The 23,220-nt window shown below is 40.5% G+C and overlaps 1 protein-coding gene across 2 annotated transcripts in view; it reads right to left on the reverse strand.

Annotated features, from left to right (window-relative positions):
* gramd4a (GRAM domain containing 4a) overlaps window positions 1-23,220 on the reverse strand; it is a 65,977-nt gene that overhangs the window by 26,993 nt on the left and 15,764 nt on the right. For both annotated transcript variants that reach the window (XM_059325562.1, XM_059325563.1), the window contains exon 3: window positions 19,433-19,553. In XM_059325562.1, the coding sequence (XP_059181545.1) occupies window positions 19,433-19,553 (121 nt within the window). The remainder of the gene's footprint in view (window positions 1-19,432; window positions 19,554-23,220) is intronic.

The raw sequence follows: 23,220 nt of genomic DNA on the forward strand, positions 1-23,220 counted from the left end.
CTCCTGTTGTTATACAGTATTTATGTTCACTTAAATAAATGTTTTCAATAAAACTACTTGTGATATGTCATATTTGGCTTTGACTTTGACTGAACATTTGCTCTCACTTTGTGATAAAAATATTATTATATTCAGCCTAAATATATCGGGCTATTACTTTTCGTCCCTATCGCAAAAATCTAATCTAGAAAACAATACAATTTAATTCCAGACAACTGTTTAAAAGTGGAATCAAATTTGAAGTCACACAGCTGGAGAGATTTTTTAAAAATGATGCCTCTCCTCATGTGTCCCTCACTTTCACCTCTCTCTCCCTCCATCTATCTCCTTCACCTTCCCGTCCACCCCACTCTCAATCAGCTCCTAGCATCAAGCGGTTTCAGGTATCGGGGCTTTCTAAGCCTGGGGTGCAACATCAGCGGTGTTTCCTCTCAGTCTATTGTCCCTGACTAAAGGGGCCCATGAATATTGAAGGAGACGGGGCAATAAAAGTGTGTACATGTTCAGAGGCACATATGAATGAAATTCAGCACACATTTATGTACTCAATAATAAGCAAAAGAACAGATTAAATCCTTCAAAATTACATCGGACATAACAGAATTTTGTGAAGCTCAATCATCCTGCTGTGTCACCACTTTAATTAAAACCACCATCATATTGGGTATATATGGCATTGATAACAGAAGTTAAAGGGGTGCTACTGAACACTCAATTGTGAAAACAAGATAACTGAAATAAAACATCAAATATAATAACTCTGCATTCAGTTTTGCAATTATGTGCTCATTATTCTTGTGTTATAAATCCAGCGCACCCCTTTCCTTTACAGCAATTTATGAAATTTAGTTTAGTTTAAGAAATCCACTGCTTAAAAATGTCTTTTAAAGCCCAATAAATGCATGATGTCTCCAAAGTCAGTAAATATTAGTAACCAAAATAAACGTGATAAGGATTTTTGCCATAATAGAGCTAAAGCCCTAAAGGTAAGTGATACAAATAGGTTTGAGTACCTCCTGCAAAGGAAAATGTACATTACCTGCCCCTCCTTCCTCTTTCTGAGATCATTTCATCAGCCAGCAGGGGATTCATATTACAAGAATGTAGCTGCCAGTTTCGCTTTCTCTTTCTCATCACCTAATCTCATATCTCACTCATCCTTTATCTCTTCCCATTAACGCTAATAAAACATTCATTGGCAGCACCTCCTGCAGCTAGAGCATCGGCACCAACACTGTCTGCTCTTACTGAGAGAACATATACTAGATCTCCAGATCCCATATACAGCAATCCCCTTGCTAAGATAATATTCTGTTTCTGATTTAGTAAGAGCAGTAAGGCACACTTTGGTCCTCCTTTTGACAACTTGTGCATTGAGACATTTTACAGATAAACCAAAAACCTAAAGTACACATCACTTCTACTTTATCGATGCACTTTCACCCCTCTACTGGCTCAGTTTGCCTGTCTCTATCTGCTAACATGTAACCCATAAGAATGTGTTTACGGCACAGTACTCATATATGTAAACAAGGGTGAGTGGGTGCGTAAGAGTAAGCGAGAGGCCGGCCAAAGGTTGCTAAGCAGCTTAGCACCGGCTAGGTTACCCTGTGCCAGGAGATCCACAGGCAACTGTAAACCTATTAGACAAATGACTTACAGCAGCAGTGATGCACCCTGGGTGGTGTAGGCAGAACAAGATCAGTTGTTTACGCTGTAATGAACGTAACTTAACTACAATAGCAGTGGCACTTGACAATCTCACTTGACAAAAAGACTTAAAATGACTTGAAGCTTTGTCCTTTTTTTGTCATTATTCAATTGCGGCTAAAACACTCCGACTACTCCTTAGAAATGAAAATAAAGAGCGACAGGAAGACAGTATATCTGTGATTCATCAGAGATACTCTGACAACGCTACAGCACAGTCAGCTGTAAAGTTAATATGGCAAACACGTTTGCAAACAATTGCCTGTTTACATATCCAGCAGACACAGAGCAAAACACTTAGCTCTGGTCTCCACCAACTCCTGAAGGAAATACATGGCTCTTTAGCTGCTGAACACTCAACCTTGTCCGCCTGCTGTGTAGAGTGGCTCTATCAAAGCTTCTCAGCAGCCTCTGCAGAACAGAACAGGATTGATGTAGGTTGAAGTGGCAAGACTGAGCCAAAACAGTAAAGCTGCAGGCCATTAGACCAAAACAGGCAAAAATCATTTTCACCTTTTAGACGCTTTAATTTTACCACGCTGTCACTCACTTCCTGCCCCCATTGCTGCATGTTACTCCTTTCCTCCACCTATTTATACGCATCCCTACAACTCCCTTGCCCCTTCTCCTCCCTTTTCCTCTCCATTGTTCCCTTCCTCAAACCAGAAAAAGGGATGCCTCATTCCAGGAGTCCCCATTACTGTGTTCGACGTGGGGCTGCAAGTGTGTGATCCAGCTCAATATGGCACAATATGCTATGTGTGTCAAACACAGACAGATAGAGTACAATCGTTTTCCTGTTCCACAGAGGCCCTCTACATCAGATAGCATATTAATAATACTGTCAACACGCCTGCTCTGCTTCTAAAATTGGACCATCCTCATCTATATATAAATATTCATCCTGGGTTACCATATCACAGGGTCTCTTTGGCCATCATGACGGCTAGTAACTAGGCCATTTATCAGTAACACAGGATAATTTAAATGCCATGCCAGGAGATGTCACTTTTAATAGCGCTGACCTTCTCTTTTTCGATATATGATCTCAGGGAGGAAAATGCAATGAAAACATAGTTTTGATAAGCCTTATCAGTATCTGCTAATAAAGGTTGGAAAGCAGCAGAAAAGATGTATGATGTTGAGGATGCTTAATTGCGAGATTAGTATGTGACTGAAGCCAAGGGGAGCTCATGTGGTCTTGTTTGATTTCAGTAATACAGCATATTAAGAAAAAGCTGCTTTCACACCGCCGTGCAGCAACTGCCAGGAAAGCCGACTACCTGCAACAGTGTTCCCCCAAAAAGCAAAGTGGTTCCGTCCAGCAGGTGGTGTGAAAGCCCCTAAAAGTTCAAATCAGAAGATGTAGAGGGTCAAGTTGCAGATAAGACACTCTAAGACAACTTGGAAAAACAAAACTTGCAATACTTGAGTGAAGAGTAAAGTTGATCACAGTCAACTGGATGGTTTTAGTGAGATGTTTGGAAAACTTGCTGATTACATTTTGTGCAAAACTGATGACATGGTTTTATATTTTGCCATCATTTTTGCCTGTTACAGAAACCACAAATCACAATCATAAGTTGGGGAACAGTTGTGGGGCCTTGGTGGTGCACCTGATGCAGCATAAGCATGCAGCCGCCGATATGTCTGAGTGTCATATGAGAGACTTCCTTTTCATCCCCACAATGGAGAAACATTTTTCTAAGTAGACACCATGACCCAGAACAAAGGAAGTAACATCAGCTAAAATTAAGAGTCTAACTTATTGAAACCAGCATCAAGACACAAACAAACTCCTCAAGGCACTTTGCACTGGTTTCAGAATTCAGCTGCAGTTTCTGGGGTCGTGATTCATGATTCTATTTTTAGTTGGACAGAGATGAGTTTGGAATAACAACTTGCTGAGGTTGACTTGGTGGAACATACCAAGGCTGATCAAATTTGTGTTGACAATTTTTTTTTAATCTCAGTTTGATAGAGTTTTTCTAGCAAATAGAGACTAATGGTGATTGGCAGGTTTATGTTGACTGGTTTTACAATAAAGACGAGTCCATTAAATAACTTGGTACCCCCCTGGGGTTGATTTGTATACTCTGCAGTAAATAGTGCCGCGTGGTTGCCAAACAAAGGCTGTCTAATGTACAGAGGCTTGAGTTACAGTATCGTATTACACTTTACAGTACAATAAAGTTAGTTTGAACTTAAATTCATGATTTTGAAGCTGATGAACTTACTGAGGTTGAGGTTACTTTTGTGGCTTTTGATCTTATCGATAGCTCCCATGTAAAGCATCTCAAAGCTGTCGAAGGTAAAGTCTTCCATCTTGCACAAACCGTTCCGTCTCTGCAGTCGACCAGTCCCTGGGACACTTGTGCAGGAACGGGACGGCAAAGTGGCCGCCTTGGGTCTTTCTTGAGAGTGAGCCATTGCTTTGGGTTCTCCTGGTCCAGGTCCAGCTTGTTTAGCACCCTCTGCTACCTAATTACCCCAAACCTTTTCAAAACCAATCAAACCTTGCAACTTAGGTATACGCTCCATGTTTACATGTCCCATCCGGAGACAAAGCAGAGGTCAAGGACATTTTCATCTATTCTAATCTGGCAGCAGCAACACAAGAGACTGTTCTGAAAGGCCTCCTCACACTGAGAGTGATGGTCAGTGATCGGAGCTGGTCTGAGTGTGTTAGGCACTGGGTAAAAAGAGAAGGAGGGCAGCTGAGGTGGGGAGAGGTGGGGCTTTGCTGGGTGGCCAGCAGACTAAGAGGGCCTGGAATCTGAGATTTCTGAGCACACTGAAGCTGTCAGACACACACACATGATGAATGTTCATGTCAGAATGGCATTATTTGAGTGGTTGTGTACATTATGTGTGACAATGTGTTTAGTGTTGTGTTTTTGGTTTGAACATGTTCAAAATAGTGTGAAAAAGTGTGTGTGGGAGGATTTGTGAGCGTGCATGAGTACTGTAAATACGCATGTGAAACGAATCGCGGTTCATCTGAGCAGGCAAAAGTTTTTAAGACCTCAAAGGAAAAGTACTGTGTGAGTTGTTCAATCCAGGCCAGAGACAATGGCTCCTTTCAGTAAACGAAGGTGGGGGCACGGGGGGTTCAGAGAAAGAGAGACAGAGAGGGAGAGGGAGAGAGACGGAGAGAAAAAGAGGGAGAATCAGCTGCTTCACATTGGCCTCTCATTGTTCCCATTCTCTACAATGTTTGCCACAACACTGGTTGACTTGAGCAGAAAGGAAGGTTGAGCTTTGTGGCCTCCAGCCAATCAGCAGGTGTTAACACACCATTCAAGATTCTGACTAGGAAAGATAGGGTAAAGAAAACAGTATAAAGCCACACCTGACAAGTGGAAAGTTTGAGGAAAGCCAAAAAGTAAGGGTATCGAGTTATCTAACCCCTATCTAACCGACATGTATTGAATTCTGAGTCATCGTGTTCTTTTAGTTTTACTTTTGCTTTGAAATGATACCTGTTGCATACCTCCTCCACACCCAGCTGATCAAACTAAACTGTTAATACTGCCCTTCACTCTGAAAGTTTGCAACATTTGGGCTCTCACAAAGTGTTTTCACAGTGTCATATTAGAAAAAAATATCAAATTCAGAGTTTTTTTCTTTTCAATTTTATGTTTTAGTTTGTATTATAGAATTATTATACTGTAGTCTGGGTTGTACTTGGAGTGAACAAAGAGCAAGTCCTGTATTTTATGTTCTTTTGTCTTTTTAAAACTCTTTCCTCTCTTTGGCCTCCTTCCACTCTGGCCCTAGTATCTCTAAGGTGACCTAGATTTTACCCACTGATTGGTTCACCTTTTCCCCCCCTTTACAACATTATGTTGATTTCATGGCTAAATCTTAAACTTCACAGTCCTTGCTGGAACATCAAAACAACAACAACCTCTCTTTCTTGTGCCAAACTGTCTTTGCTGATCTCTTGGTCACATGGCACGGAGCCAGACAGGGAGTAGTTGGACTTCAAGTCTGTGTGTCCGTGTGTGTTGGTGTGAGCTCAAATATTTATATGGGAGAGAAACATGCAATAAATAATCATGATAAATCATGTTCCATAATCCAATGTTATGTCAGCAGGGAGGATAGCATCTGCTTGTTTGGAGAACAGTAATGAGATAATAGACTTTATTACATCACAGATATCTGGTCAAGACTCCAGTCTCCTCTACACTCTGGGAACCAAGTGCTTTCTGGGAAAGAGTTAGAAAAACAAATGACATGTCCACAGTTCAACACTGTGCAGATTTACAAGAAGATATTAGAAGCAGTGTTCTAGTGGTCAAGACCACAACTGTGCATTTTTGGTTTTACTTGTTAATATCATTACTGTGATTTGCGTAAATCATATTGCTTCGAGTACAACCAATAACATGACTCATAATCATGACAGGAGAAGATGTCAGCCAACTCGTCTGTAATAAAATTTGGTTACCTGAACCACAAAGATTTTTTGTGTATAACTACAAAAAAAAAGAAAACACAGCAACTTGTAAATTCTGCAAAGCAACACAAACAGAGACGGCTGGGACTGGTCTTGGTCTCGATACACCGTGGTCTTGGTATTGACTTGGTCTCGGTTTAGCTGGTCTTGACTACAACACTGATTAGAAGCATGTCAGTCATTAAGCTCATGCTTTTATCTAGTAAAATATGCAGACACAGGTTCAATGTCTTGCTGTGACACAATCTGACTGAACACACAGAGTAAGTCATGGACATGCTAGCTGGTATCACGACTGAACTTATTCTCTTTCCACACATGGCACCTGTTGCATTCAAACACACTCGGCTCAACTCATGAGGGTACAACTAAATTAAAATGTAAGAACTGGGACGCGGACAAGAGTACAGTGAGAGAAACTAATGTAAAACCAGATATCTGCGCAAACTGTGTGTCGACACAGAGGTTACACGCATTCCAGGTCCGTTTTTATCATGAACAACCTCAAACATCCCAATTACAGAAACCTCTGCTTTTGAGCTGCCAGGACCCATTCTCCCTCAAAGGCTTAATTTCCTGTCGTACAGAGCTCACCTATTCAAAAGACTGTCTCTTTAGCAGGCACCGAGCAAGATTTATTCATTATCATGCAGCATGTCTTGTAGCTGTCTGAGCAGGAGAATGAATGAATCATCATCAGTGTACAAGTAATCAGTAATGAGGCAGAGCCCTGCAGAATACTCATCACTTGCATAATTATCTCCAAGAATACAAATGAAGACTTTTCAATTACTTCTATTCTGCTGCTGTTTACCAACTCTCCAGATACTAAAAGGCATACAATATGACCGTCAATTACTGGAATCAATTTCTTGTGTATGTTACTTCTAAATGGATATCTTTATGAGCTTCAACAAGTTTGCTTGTTTGGTTTTACAGCACCATTCTGCACTGTCACCCTCATCTTTTCTACCGCAAGGACTCAAACGAACAGCTAATAGCAGTGTGATTTGCCGCTTCAAGGCAAATTTTGTGGTCTGGTATCTTGATGACTGAAAAAATAAACTGCAGACAATGTTGCATTAAACTGTTGAAAGATATTTCCAGGGCTCATACAATTCAGTGTGACAGCAAAAACACTTTTGTTGCATACACATATTTCAGTAAATATCAAATTTTTGTGCCAACTGTGAAAAATAGACAGCCTTCGTTCAAGTTGTTACCATTTCAACAGAACACAAAAGGAGCAATGTCCTTGCCAAAAAAACCTGCTGAATGGGACAGGGACACATTATGAATCTATGGGAATAAACCATGAATTTACAAAATTGAAGGCAGGCCCTGAACAGGGAACTTAAATATAGTTAGGGAAAATATATTTTGATCTACTTACAAATTAATCTGCTGAAATTTTTATTGTATTATTTTGCGTGGATGTCTGCTTATGACAAAACAAATGTTTATACTTATGTCTGGATAAGATTCAGTTCATTTAAATTACCACCAATTTCCAGTTTCAAAGTTTTACATTTGGAATATTTCCAAATTTGCACAGTTTAATTTCCCATGGAAAGTTTCTGGATATGTACCAGAAATTTTCCACGCCCTACACAGAGCTAGTCAAAAATCGGCCAAGTATACATTGCATGCAAACTTATTGTTATGGTACTTTTTGTGCAATTGTCTCATAAACTACTGTTACCAAGAACCAAAATGAGCTTCCAAGCTAGCTGAAGTTACTTCAACAACATATTTCCAGCGCAAAAAACTACAGTTGCCTTTTTGCGAGACAGTCAACTCCAGCAGCTAAGAGCCCCTTCCAACACACACACACCCACACAAACACCAGGTGTGAGGAATACAATTAGTGATGGCTGAATTCCATTTAGCGGATTCAGGGACCAGGTATTCTGGCTCACTGTCTTGGCTTACTGGCAGCTGAAAAGAATGGATCCATTGTTAATGTGCTGAGTAACACCTGCTATTTTCCTGCTATGACAAGACAATATGTGAAATGAGCTATGTGGGGAATTATGTGACATTTCCAAACTCACTGAACTAATAATGATGGCGGTGTAAGCTGTCCCACCCAATCAGTTGCGACAGAACCACCAGAAAAGTGACAAATATGTCAATCAATTGTTGTAGAGCGGTCACCCACTGATCGGACTGACTATGGCTACATGTCAAAGTATCCTTGGACAAGATACTGAACCCCAAATGGCCCACCGATGCCGCATTCACAGGTGTGTGAATGAATTACTAATGGTGGCACTGTTTAGGGTAGCCTCTGCCACCAATATGAATGTGTGCGTCAACGGGTGAATGACCGCAGTCTGTAGTGTAAAGCGCTTTGGATAAAAGCGCTATATAAGTGCAGTCCATTCCATTCCATGTCTGTTTGATATATGCAACTGGGATGTGTTTGTTATTCCAGCTGCTTTCCCAGTAGGGGTGAGCACCAGATAGTATTGTGAAAAATGCAATGTATTGCAAACCTTTTGCAATTCATCTCTCATTCAATTAGCTTTCAGTTGTGCTGCTGCTGATGCTGCTGCTGCTGCATTGTGCATGTTAGTGTGTCGCCTTTATGTGTGTCCCCCTCCGCCCAGTGTGAAGTAGGGCAGCAGCTAGGACACTGTATTGATCAGCAAGTTACTGTAGTGCACAAAGCCTGGCCTGCTCCCCGCAGTGACCTTCAATACGCGACCTCAAACAGGACAGCCTCAAACACACCCTCATACACATCTAGTGCTCTCAAATGTTATGGAACCAGTAGCAGTAAAACCAATAAACCCAATTATAGCAGGACCTGTCTATTTTACAGCACAATGTGAGAATGTTGAAAGACTACACACGTGTACACACTTTGTGGTATATTTTAGTTTGCAAACACTCCATCAGCTCAGACTAAAAACAAACAGATATAGAAAAGGGGATATAAACGAGCCAAGGATAAAAAAGTAAGCAGGAGAGAGGCCACAAGGGCAAAGAAGGTCAGTGTCGTTTAGAGGAAGGAGTGAAAGGGAATAATTTAAAAGCAGGAGACAACGAAGGAGAGACAGAGAAAGGGAGCAATAAAAGCTTAGCACATTAGATCTGCTCATATAATTACATGAGGTAATTTCCACTGGCACTGCCCTCTGCCATTTTATCACCAGTAGGAGGGTCGGATCGGATCAGCTCTGTGACCCACGGGACATATTCTAGTTGATATATCCCCCTGTTTTTACATCCATTACTGCAATAATCATAGAGCTATCACAGGGTTATCAGTCAAGGAAACTGTGTTCTCAGAGTGCTTATCGTAAATCTTGTTGTGCAGCATGCAAGGACTGAGAAACGCACAAAAATTCACACAGAAATACACATCCATATATTCCCACATTGGTCATTTTAGACACACTTACACACAGACTTACACACACACACTTGGGGCGCAGTTTTCCACAAAAACACTTGCATAATTTACATCTCCATTGTGTTAGAGTCTTCTGTGGTTCCTGCTATAAATCTTCAAGCTCACAGTGATCCGCAGAATAGAAGATGAAGCAGCCAGTGAGAGTATATATAATACCGAGAATAATGATGGGACTCATTATCAGATTACTGAGAGCTTTCTGATGTGAATCTGAAATTTGACAGTCAGTGAGCAGCCGTTTCCATTAAAGCCAAAGCAAATTTTGAAGCAAAATTTTGAAATGATGCATTCAAGAAGATACCATTTAGGAATGTTTCCATCAACTGGTTTAGAGTGAATAAATAAAGCTACATAAACATACTTTAATTTCCATCTCCCATTTAGCACATTAACTATTAAAAACAAACAAACAAAAACACCTCAACTGAGCAAAATCTTCAAAATAGAAAAAAAAATAGAAATGTGTTGATGGAAACATGACTGTTGTCTGTCTAAATATACCTGAATTCAGTCTGACTGAAACACTCAGTTTTGGCGTCTGTCTCTTTAAGCCAGTCTGCTCTGAATGGTCAGTGTTTCCAGTTATCTGTATCTGCTCTCTTCACGTCTCTGCTCTGTCATTGCAGCCGGGGAATGACTGTAACAACCCTTTTTACCTAGAATAGTATATTTGTGACATCACAGCCTTACAGAAGTCCTGAAGGCTTGTTTAAAGGCACAGTTTCTGAATGCAGGCTGTGTGCATTTCTCTGTGGGTTGAGCATTTTGATACTTTCACAGTATTTATATACTGCATTTATAGACCTGCATTATCATAAACAACAACATGGGAATCTCACTTTTTACAATATGGGACCTCAGTAAAAACTTAGTATGGGTCTTATCTTGCAAAACTTTATAGTGATTATAAGCAATGATAATACACACCCAACCTGGTCTCACAGGAATCCGTGAAATAGCCACGGATTTGCTTAACTCAAAATCTGTGGACTAGCCAAGGAATCACCACACATCCGGTAGATTACAAAATAAAACAGCAAATCTGATCTTAAGTCGTCATTTGTCAACATTAGTGTCTCCCGCTGCAACAGAATAATAACATAATAATAAATAAATGTTGATCAGCAAATCAACCTCAGACACAAGGCATGTAATGGGCGAAGGTTTGATCCGTTAAATACACAGAGGATCAGGGAGATTTCAAAATAAAACACAGCGGATCGTGTTTTTCTGGCGAGATCTTCACGACAAAGTGATTATGTACATTCACTGAGTGAATATTTAGAAAATAAAACATATATTTCTCGTTAGAAATGTAATCAAAATCCATTTTTATGCAGAAACTAAGTCAAAATATTGATTTTTTTCACTAAAACTTTTTTTTGTTGTGACCGCCGGAACCTTGAAAGTCACGTGACTTGGACACAAACCGATAGGAAAAAATATCCATGGAATAGCCACGGGATATGACTGTCATTAACTTGCATTGTAGCGAAATCCGTGTCAGTTTCATGGAAATTTGAGTGATTCCGTGGCTATTCCACGGATTCCTGTGAGACCATGTTGTACACACCACAGTGCATATTATAGCACCATGGTTAAAACCAGCCAGCACACAATAATTCTTGTTACTGCAGATAATCCACAGACCTCACTGTAGACAGTTTATCAGGAGCCGCAGCTCTTTCTAGGTCTGTGGATTATCCTGCACATGTAACCACAACAATGTCTCTGAAAACACACACACACACACACACACACACTGTTGTTGTGCTTTGCTGAATGCAATTATTCAGAGCTTTGCAGCACAAAAGATGGAAAATCATTTCATTTTATTGAGGTGGCACTCAAGATCTCGGCGGAAAGTTCTCAAAACTGGCAAATTAAACCAAAAGTATCTACAACACTAGGTATCAGCAGTGGTATGTGGGAAAATAAGACTATTGTGATTTGAGTTAACCACCTCCCTTGCAGGCAAACTTCAGGGGTTGCTGCAGCACTTAATTTGATGAAGACAGAATGAGATGAATGCACATTTGTATGTATTTATTAAATTATTGAGAGCATGCTGCTAGCCCTTTAAACTAATCTGATTAGTCTAATGTGGAGTGTGTGTGCATACACACAAACATAAGGAGAGGAGAAAAATAACAGAGGAGGATAGATGAGAGGAAGGGAATAAATGAGGACCTGGAGAAGAGAAAGGAAGAGGAAAAGAGAACAAAACTGAACCGCGACATATCTGCATGTGGGTGTGTGTGTGTTGGCCTTCCGCGTCCGGAAACATAGTTACAAATTAACCAATTAAGTGCCCTAAGAATAGCAATGGTCAATCACAATAAATGCCAAGGGAAATGACATGGATCATTGTATACACACAGACACACACATATACACACACACACACACACACACACACACACACACACACACACACACACACACACACACACACACACACACACACACACACACACACACACACACACACACACACACACACACACACACACACACACACACACACACACACACACACACACACACACACACACACACACACACACACACACACACACACACACACACACACACACACACACACACACACACCATCTGGAATGGAAACTCATGCCTCCTGTGAAGGCAGGAGACAATATACTTAAGCAGTGTGTTTGTTTTAGCATACAGCGTGGGCCCCGGCTTATTTTAAGCAGCAGAGAGGGAAAGACGTCAGCGGGAGAGAGAAAGGGAGAGAAAGGGAGAGAATACGCCCACACACGGTTCAATCTGAGTGTAAAAGGGATCCAAGAAGCCCAAATAATTTCTTGGGTTAAATGCTAATGAACCATTAGAGGGAAAAGCACAAGCCAACACACACTTCAAGGTTTTTAATGAGTGTCACTTTTGCTCCCAATTCCTACCATGGCAATATGGTTCTTTTCCCAAAGGGAAAACGTTTTCACTTCTTACTGAAAAAAACAATAAAGTTAAATAAACTGGACCGTAAGATTAAATTTGCTCTTGGGTGGCAACAAGAGTTAGAGACCTTGCTGCTGCAAAGGTAGGACTCATTCATATGTTGGCTGTAAAGCTGATATTCTCATCTAGTGCAACTACACAAGCAAGTGACTGACTGTTGACTGACAACACTGACCTTTTCAATAATAAAATTGTCTTCTATATGAACTATTAATGATTGAGGGCTGCAAATAATAATTGTATTACTCGTTTAGTCTACAGAATCTCAATGTGATGTCTTCATTACATTCTCTGGCTTGTGTCCATTCATTAAATTCCACTCAAAATAGTAGGTTTTCTTGTTGGTGGTAGGGTCCGTCATTCCTGAACTGAATTTCCCCTTGGGGATGAATAAAGTAATTTTGATTTGATTGTAATTTTGTATTCAACCTGCTTACCTCCACACAAGGGATTCACAGGAAATGATGCATGCATGTAATCCAGCGTCACTCAGTGATATCAGCCTCATTGTTAACTGTTTACTAACCTACAGCTGTATCAAGTTCAAGTACAAGTACAAAGTCCTACTTTTGCTGCTTCACAACTGGCATAAATTGGGGTGGCTTTTATTGTGAAGCACTTATAGGATGTGGTATGGCTTAGTGCGTCTAGGCTCAGGGTTATTAGCCAAATATTCACTTGTTTCCTTATAAAAAAAAAATGTAAGTTTGTTTGGCTGTGTTGTAAACAGACACAGAAGTTGTTTTCTGTTGTATTCTGATGAAGTAGCAAGGGGTGTGTTTCTTTCCCCCAGAATTCTGGGATGTGTAGTCAGGGTTTCCGCTATATTAATTTAGTAGCGGCGGCCTGCTGCTGCTTTATTACGCCCGCCGCTACTTCAGAATAAGGGATTGTTTTGTTCTTTGAATTCTGTAGCAGTGACCATATCAAGAGGTTTCACCGAACAGTCTTCCGCTCTCTTGCCGCGGGGAAGGGGGAATGGAACAGTGCCAGGAAGTCAAACACTTGAAATGTCATGACAGTTACAACGCGAGCATTAGACTGCAAGACGGCAGGTTAGACTGTTAGAGCGAATGGCTAGCTTATGATACTGGAAGAGAACGAAGCACACTGCAGTCAGCCACCACTTGTTTTGACAGTGCATGTATTTACTGAGCGTTACAGTAAGAACATGTAGGACCCTCCTTTAAAATAAAAGCAAACACATGTAGCTTTCAAAATAAGAGCACATGGATGTGTTAGCAGTCTGAGTCCACCACACAATTTACAAGATAGTCAAAATATGATGCCCTAAATAAAACATAGAAGAACCCTTATTCGCCTTTACAATAATTAATTAAAATATGCAATGATTAAGATGGAATAGTGGCATTAAAATGTGTGAGAAGCAACAAATTTAGGCTTTTAGGGCCAAACATTTCTCTGGGGGACCATGCCCCCAGACACCCCTACTTTGTTCAGGTCCCACCATCATAGTCTCAGAAAACAATGGTTCTAAACCTTGTTCTGCAGTCGAGTGTCATTTTTTATACTTTCTAAATTCTAAACTGGACAGGCACAGTATTTGTTAAAATATGTGTGAAAATACCATTAAGTATTGTGGTGCTGCAAGATGTCACGGCCTACGAACCATATTCTGCAGACTTAAAAAAATTGGTACAACTTCTCACATTTTTAATATATTTTTCAATAAAATGAGAAAAATAATGCAAAAATAATGATGCCCTCCAATATCTTGAATCATATCACGCTGCAGTTGCAATTAGATATTTTTCCTAAATCATTCAGATGGCGGAAATCATTGCATATCTTAACCCTTTCAATGTGCAATATGTGGCTAATCTTCCCACAGTATGTTATGTGGTTTTCCTATATTACCTATGCTCCAGAAAAGCAATTACACAACACATAAACCCATAATGTCTTGCTATAAGGAGTCCTTTGTTTCAAGCCACTAATCTCATTAGCTTTAACGAACGATAAACGATAAAAGTCTGTATTCATCAGCCCCCAGTACGTAACTGAGAATATGATTAATACGGCCTATAGCAGCTGATGCTGTGTGGGGAATCACACATACTCAGCGGTCCATTGTTTACTGCATGACAACATAAAGCACAGGAAAAACAGCAGAGACAGAACACACAATAACTGAAGTGCAGGGCGGAGAACTCAGGACTCTTTTAGGTGCTAATGGATTGTCATGCTTCAATATTCCCCCTAGTACGATTAAAACAACCAGAGATAGAACAAGAGGTTGCAGGAGAGAAATGGATAACCAGAGAGTGAGAGGGGAAGGGAGAGAGCTGCGGACAGCTACAAGAAAACAACACTTGAGGTAATGTTAAAAGAAAAAACATCATTTCCCAGAGGTGCAACTACCCTTTTCCAATCAGCAACACCAGCCAACATATATGAAGGTTCCTCCCCTCCGGAGTCCCCTACAAAATGCCAATTGGCTGCCATCTTAAGCAGAGAAATGATTACATTGCTGCTCCTTACTCTTAAAGCGCATGACACTGTCACAGCTGTTTTACCTGCTTGAGTGGTTATGTGCAAGCATGTGAGTTTGTCAGAGAATCTCAGAACATCACACTGTTGTGTCTGAAAACATTGAGGGAAATCAAAAGCATGATAAAAGAATGAGGAAAAAAGAAGAGCAGGGAATGGCGCGCAGGATCTGAAAGAGCAGCTCAGCAGGATGGAGAAGGGAAAGGCAAAAGAGCGCTTGAGGATCTCTTTTTTCAAGAAAGGGAGGGGTCGGGAAAGAAATGAGAGGGAGAGGAAAGGGCAAACGGGAAGAGAGGTCCGTGAAGGGTGAGCTCATTTAGCTAGCATCCTGACGGTGTGACAATGAATCCAGCCCTTTTAGCTCAGGCTCAGGCATTATGAGAGAGGACATAGCCTGAGGTATTCTCTTTCACACTCCCTCTCTCTGACTCTCACTCTCTCTCTAATAGACACACATAGTTGAAAAGGGAAGGGAGGGGGGGACTTCATAGTCCATTACACACCACGGGACTGTCAACGTGCTGCATGGTACAGGACAACCAGTACCCCTCATCGGATACCAGGTTAGACAAGCTTGTAAATGTGTGTGAGTTGAGTGGGTGGACTCATCATCATACAGTTTGTTTCACAGCAGCCTTTCTCCCTGGCCTGATTTTGTTGAGACTAGAGGATACAGATAAACATTTTATACACAACCGCAACTGTTGTACATACATACATACTTCAAAGGATTACTATTTTTATCTCACCCTGAAATTACACAGGAACGGTAAGAGAGGCAGATCATTTTAAGTCCATCCCAATTTTACTTCAGGATGCTGCACCATTAGAGGGAGTCATGATTATGGCCCATTTTTCTGTCATGAACGGGGAGGAAAATCCGGTGTTCCCACATCTACAACGAATATAGAATAAGCTATGTGGGTCGTTTTTGAATAAATTTTAATAATTCATTCATTTGTTTGAACTTGTTTTGCAGCCTTAAAGTTAGGTTTAGGCTTAAAAAAACACAATAAAGTACAAGAACATCAGTCGCAATCATGTCCACCTGATAAAGTTTAATTATCACTTCTTTTAGTTCTGTTTTTCATCCCCTAAGAGAATTATCTAGTTCTTTCGCTGATGAACTCTCCAATATGTCCTCCAGCTAATCTCTAACTTTGTTTACCAGTTGCTGGACAGGTACAGTGCAGGTCATAGGGCTTTTGTACGGAGACCAGCTGCTGCTTAAAATCGAGTCGATATACTGTCAGATTTAATCTAATTTAAAGCCAGAAAACTAACCTGACGTAGTTTATTTCTCCAGAGAAGCATGTGTTTGAGGCCAGCACTGGACAATGACACCAAAGTCCCTGTATTGTGGGTTGCAAGGTTATGCATGATGCAAACAGCAAATGAATGAAAGCATAAATTAATAAACAGAGCACTTTCAGGGGTAATTGAGGACGCACTGGCTGCCTAATGGATGCTTCACCTCAAAGTGCATCTTTCTGGTGTAGCATGGTAAATTAATGAACATTAGTTCAGCAGCTGCTTGCTTCCATTATGTTTCCAGTGTAATTTCAGGGATACAAAAAAAACAGGATGTTAATGTTGTTAACCAATTGCCAATTCTAAATATCAGATTAAATAGTTATCTGAAGTCCATTCAACTTTGTTTTTGCAAATTATCCCCTCCTGTATTTGGCAATATCACTGAAATGAATAACAGTAAGCATTATGGCACGCAGTGGAACCAAATACTGCTTACAGCTACATTTGGGAATTATTACAGCCTTCAAGTTGGGTTGAGCAATGCTATTTCATGTAATAAGCACAACACATCAGGGTTATGTTGAGTCAAGTTGCACTCAGCAACTGAGAGCAATGTACCAACCAACCTCCTGTGAGTCTGTGAAATAACAAAGCCGACTGAGATCACAAGATCTTTACAGTTTAAAGCCAACGCACAAAGAGCTACTCTCAGAGATTCATTACATTACACTCATTTGCCAGACGCTTTTTTCCAAAGCGTCCTACAATAAATGTTTTCACCTTCCTTAGGAATAAGAGCTAGATGTCATCGAAAGCTGAAGTGAATCCCTTCCCACTGATTTGATGAAACATCTGTAGGGGTGTTGAGGAGAGATTTTCATTCCAGCTACAGCTGAGTTCAACCAGAGCCCCTCATCTAATAAAGGATGCTTCCTGCTACAGTCACCATTTAGTGTATAATCACATACTGAAGGAAAGGCAGTGTAGATAAGGAATAATAGAAAGAGGTCCATATTTCACTGCTAAATATTGAACTCAGTTTTTTTCCTCAATCTGTTGCTTCTGTGCTCTTGATGCCGCAGACTATCTCACCGCCCACGTGTGAATAAGAGCTGATTGCCACAAGTACAGGGCTTTTCTCTCAGAACTGACAAGAGGGATGCTGGGTAATGTAGGAAGTAATCAACTAAAATGAGATGCAGACAAGCAGCTTTTGAGAAATCAAAACCCTGTTATTTGAACACTGAACAACACAGAGACTAATTATAGCGTTTCACTTAAACAGATGCAACAAGAGCTCATGAGATGCCAGCAAATGTTAACAATGCCTGTTCATAATGTGTTCCTGTGATGAAAATTTGTGTAATCCCAGTTGTGGTGGAAATTGATGTAACGAGAATAGAGAAATGAAAAGCATTTAATGCTTGTCTGTCTTTCAGGGATTTATTCCTAGATCAAATATGAGCCGACAAATGTAAAAAGAGTAACAAAACACTATTCAACCATATAGGGACAGAGTTCTATCAGCCAAATAGGATCAAGAAGGTCTGACCAAGAGGTCTTGCTATCAGGGTCAGAGTCACTCTTTGTCCCTCCAACAGGACATACCTTGGAGGTCCATGTTTGTCTAGCTAGTACATATACAGATATCTCAGATATACATAAGATACAGATAAGACAGATGAACTCATACAATCAGTAATGCAATCAGGCTGACACAATGAAACAGGCTGATCAATAACCATAGAAGTCAGTTAGGTCAATCAAAGTTCACACAAGGAAGGACCAGAAAGCAAAGGTGGAATCAAGTCATTACACTTAAGTCCTATGAAATGTCATATTTATTTTTTTCTCTATTGTTCTCTCATGCAAGATGTTTTTGGAATGGTTCAAACAAAAAATATGTGTTGACTTAATGAGAAATTATGGTTGCCTCATGTATAGTCTCAGTATTGACATAAGTATGTGTGCATGTGCTATAGATGCATTACGTGCAATGGAACTTTTTGCTGCTTCATGCAAAAGTTCTCATTTTACCAGAAATAATGTTAGCAGGGTCTTGTGGGTAACGTGCATATGCAAAGTCTGGCGTTGTTATGGGAAGTGAAAGTCTTCTGTGTGTGTAGAAAAGTACACGTCATGCAGATACAGTGAAGAGCATGCGGTGTAACGACTGTGGAAGAGGGCTATGTTTTGTGTTCATTGCACAGAAGAAATAAAGCACTTTGACATCTCCCAACAATTCTTTACTGCAGAGTTTTCTCAAGGAACTATAGGTCCCCCAACTATGGTTCAGAGCCTCAAAGCTGAAAACAGAACACTAATCTTCAAGAGAAGAATACCTGATCTAGCACAATTAACTCCATTGTAAAGGTTCTTGGATACACAGAGTCTGTGCTGAGTGACATGTGGCCTCTGCATGCACAGCCAGCCACCAATAACAATTATTCCTGATTGAGTTATCCAACAGCCAGAGCAGCTGTCGACCACAAACTGACCACAAACATCACCGAGCCCCCTCATTCTAACACAAACAACATGCATTATGAATATCATGACACGGTAGATTATTGACTTGAGCCTGGACTGACAGAAGAGTATTATATGAATACAATGGTGTCATGTGGGTCGACTAGTGGATTAATTTAGCTAATTTCCATCAAGAATCACTTCAGTAGCCACATCTGCTTTTGTGTTTGGTGCATTTAAACTTATATTACATAACATTAAAGTTAGGATGGTTCACAAATGGTTCAGAGCAAAAAGTTAGCTTGCTGTATTTTTTTATATTGCAATGTTTTTACAACAGGAAAAAAGTATGGCAATGTCATCTCCAATATTGTGCAGCCATACTGGGTATAAATAGCATTAATTCAGGGAATGCAATGATTTTTTTTTTTCAAGTTAAAAGACTCAAGTTCAAGTGAAGTCATGAGTCATGCAAGTTTTTTTGATTTTGTAAAACCTGAAGTCATCAAAATTGTGATTTGAGTCCAAGTCATATGACCCGAGTCCACCCCTCTGTTAGAGTGTGTGTGTGAAACTGTAATCTGGTTTCGGCCTGGTGTTGTGACAGTGTGAATACTCACGTAGGAAATGTTTCTCCAATAAGGCAATTTCCAGGTGACCTTTGACTTCATTGAGTCGCTCTGACTCCGACCTCTGGAAGTCCTGGATGGCTGCAGCCATGGTGGGAGACCCTGAACCTGCCTGTTCACGGACACACACACACACACACACGGACACACACGGACACACAAAGTGTACATACAAGAGACCATGCACACACATCCACACAAACATTTGCATTCACAAAGAAAAAAAGCAAGAGAAAAACAGGATTCGTTTTAGAATGAGTTGACAACAAAATACATACAGTACAAGCAGGGTATCCCATATGATGTAACACACATACATACACACACAAACACACAGATTAGCGCCATGACTCACGCTAACGTATCCAGTCCCGGTTTAAGTCCAGCTGGGGTGAGAAATGATGAGGAAGGCGTTAGAGGAGAATCCCCCTCTTCTGACTACGGCAACACTGATGACTCACACCCATATGACTAAGGGCTTTAACCCTGATACACACAAATAGCAGCAAAACATGTGTGTAGGTGGACCGAGTTAATGACAATGATTGAGAGGCGACGACTTTGTGAAAGGAGGAGAGGAGTGAGGGACAGAGTGGGTGATGGAGGGAGAGGAAAAGGAAAGAGTGAGAAGGGAGAGATGGCTGCGCTGGCGGATGATGAGCACTGCAGGTTGAGAATCGCTGCTCGACTACAGCAAGGGTCCTTTAAAAGACTCCTGGCACACACACACACATACACATACATACACACACACACACAAACACACACACACACACGCTGCAGCAGCTTCTCCCTGACAGCAACCAGCATGGTTTGTGTGTGCCTGCGTAGACACACCGCAATGTCTTTAGCTGCTCTGCAAAGAAAGAGCGCGCAAAAGAGAAAGAGAGAGAGAGAGAGAGAGAGAGAGGGAGGGAGAGAGAGATAGCACAAAACTGACATTGACCTGAAAAAATGTGCTTTGGAAGCAAGCCAAAGCCTAACAAGATAAGCGGGAGGGGAGACATAGAGACAGAGATGGAGAGAGTGTCCCTGAATAAAGAAGCACTTCAAAGAAAACAAACGAAAGCCTCTTCTAGAAGTGTGTCATGGAGAAGAAAAGGATGTTGACTGGAGGAGAGGAACAGAAAGAGAGGGAGGGTGTGAGAATTAAACGGAGAGACAGGAGGATAACGGAGAGAAAGAAGGCGAAAGAGACAGGAAGACATGGAGGAGATGAAAGGAGCAGACGGTGGGAGAAGTTTTGCTGCATTACGAGCGCTCTTTGCTTTGGATTTAGTCTGCTTTGTTTCTTCACAATTCAGTCAGATTGCTAATGGTTTAGTCCACGGACGGTACATAATGCAACACACCTTCGTGTCATTTAATGTTGTCGTCAATTCTCAGTCAGTACCTCCCGGTTATCAAAAGTAGGTCAAGCCCTGACGTCACTCTGGACGATTATCCGCCGATTAATTATTGTGTTCTCCCTCTCCCTCTTTCATGTCTGTGGCTGATGTGAGCATGGGAATCTCACTGTCAGTCCTGCTGTAAAACACCGTGAATTCATTACTAAACGCTGTTAAAGTACTAAAGTTGTGATATTCATACTTGCCTCACACCCACTCTCAGCCTTTCAATCATGTAGCTGTTCATGGTGGACATAAGGTCACTGAGCAGAACTGATTGTAAATGTAAGAGTCTGTGTCTGGTATATAGCAGAGCTGAACAGATGTTGCCAACACATATTTTCAGCATTGTATTATACACTGATTTGCAAATAAGCCACAGTCGATAATGCTGGATTTCTTTCTGTCATTGCTAGTAGATACACTGCAATCAATCGCCCACACCAAAACAAGCAAACAAAACAGAGTTACATCATTTTTTGAGACAATGACATTTTACAGACACATTTACACGACTAAAAACACAAACAGAAATTTGAGTCAAGTATTCTGAAATGTTTCATCAATGATCATTTTAGGGTACATGCACTTTAAGTTCTCATTCCCCCCCCATTCATTTTACTTCAAAATTAAAAATGTTTTTGGGACAAAACTAGTCTTTCCCGAGGTACCTCAGGGTCAAAAAAGATTTTTGAGTATATGTATAGTATGTTTACTTATCACATAAGAAATGAGAAAGTGAAACAAGCACTGACTACAACATAGGTCTGAATAATTCATCAAAATTTAATTGAAATCTCAATATGGAGTAGTGCAATATTAATGTTAAATTACTATTCTGAGTTAACTATTACGGTGCTGCAGAGATGTGCCAACAGATCCTGTTCTACAGACTATTAAAAAATTAATCATATCCTATTGCAATATCATTAAAAAATATTCACAATAAGATTTTTTTTCCTAATCTGCAGTCCTAGTACAACAGCATGCGTCTTCTTATGCTGTTACTATAGCTATTATCACTGGGAGGAGAGCGAGTTAACTGTGAGAAGCTGGTGGGAAGCAGAGTCCTGTATTTGGGGAAAGAGCTTACAGCTAATGGAGCTGTTATTTTTCTGATAAATTTCTGTTCAGAGAAACACAGAGCATCAAAAACAGTGAACTGCAGTATAATGTGACAACACAACACATTTTTAGTACGTAAATGTAATTAAATACTTCAATTAGGACATAAAAGTACTTTGAATTTGGAGTTACGGATCCTTTACGATCCAAACTTCAGTCAGACATTAAAGTGACCAGATATATTAACTGTACTGAATTCCATTGCTGAGGTACTTGTACTTCAATAACAAAAAGTGCCCGCAGCTGTTATTGATTAAAAAGTTTAAAGGTGTTGAAAGGTTACTATCCAGTTGCTGGCTACATCATAGAACACCAATTAAATCCTTACAATTAACAACTATAGATGGTAAAGAAGCAACATTTTGATTCAGGGGTGCATTAAATTCACTTCAGGACTCAAGGAACCAAACATGTCTGATGTTCAGCTCTCCACTGACTGACTAGACTGAAGCAGTTTCCACACTGACACCACTATGCTCTGCACCTCTCTTCCTCAGGTCAACAGTTTCCTAATAGAACTTTTTTGCCGTAGTTCTATTATAAAGCTTTTGTCGTTCTCTTCTCAGCTCTTTTCCAATGAGCTTGGCCTTTCTGTATGGAGACATTTCAATGCTGTCTGCCACTTCTTTATTCGCCCCTTACTGTACATCTCATTTAAGCCTTTTTGTTTCCCCATTCCATTCTTCCTCTCCATGCATTCAGCCTACAGAAGGACGCAGGTTGTCCATGGGTTGTACAGAACTGACACAGAAATGTCTGGTTCATCCTAGAGAACAGCTCCAGGGATCTTGCCTACTTTTTAAATACTCTTTCCTCTATGTTGTGGAAAGGTGTGTGCTTTTAAAGCCTGCAGCTTCTCATGAGGCTCTATGTGTCTCGCAGTATGAAGAGAAATACAGAAGGTGTGATTTCAAGACCCTGTTCTGCTTATAAACACACATCACTAGGCTGCCTCAGGCAATGGGCACGGACAGACCACACAAGTGCACTAGCCCTTGTTAATATGCATTTTATAATAATATGTGTGAATGTAAATACTTCCAGACAATAGAGCCTGGTAACAGCAGAGTCCACAAAGTAAAAAAAAGTCAGTCTGAGAAATGTATCTGTGCTGTTGTATTACAACAGTTTATTTGACAAAAAAGGTAAAGTGGCAGTAATGATAAATCCTCTGCTGCTGGTACACTATGCTGACAGTTTCAAGGATATTGTGGTTATACTCTGCTTGACAGACATTATTTTATCTAAACTTCTTGTTCTACTCTC

The sequence above is a fragment of the Centropristis striata genome, chromosome 22 (assembly GCF_030273125.1).
Source record: "Centropristis striata isolate RG_2023a ecotype Rhode Island chromosome 22, C.striata_1.0, whole genome shotgun sequence".
NCBI lineage: Eukaryota > Metazoa > Chordata > Actinopteri > Perciformes > Serranidae > Centropristis > Centropristis striata.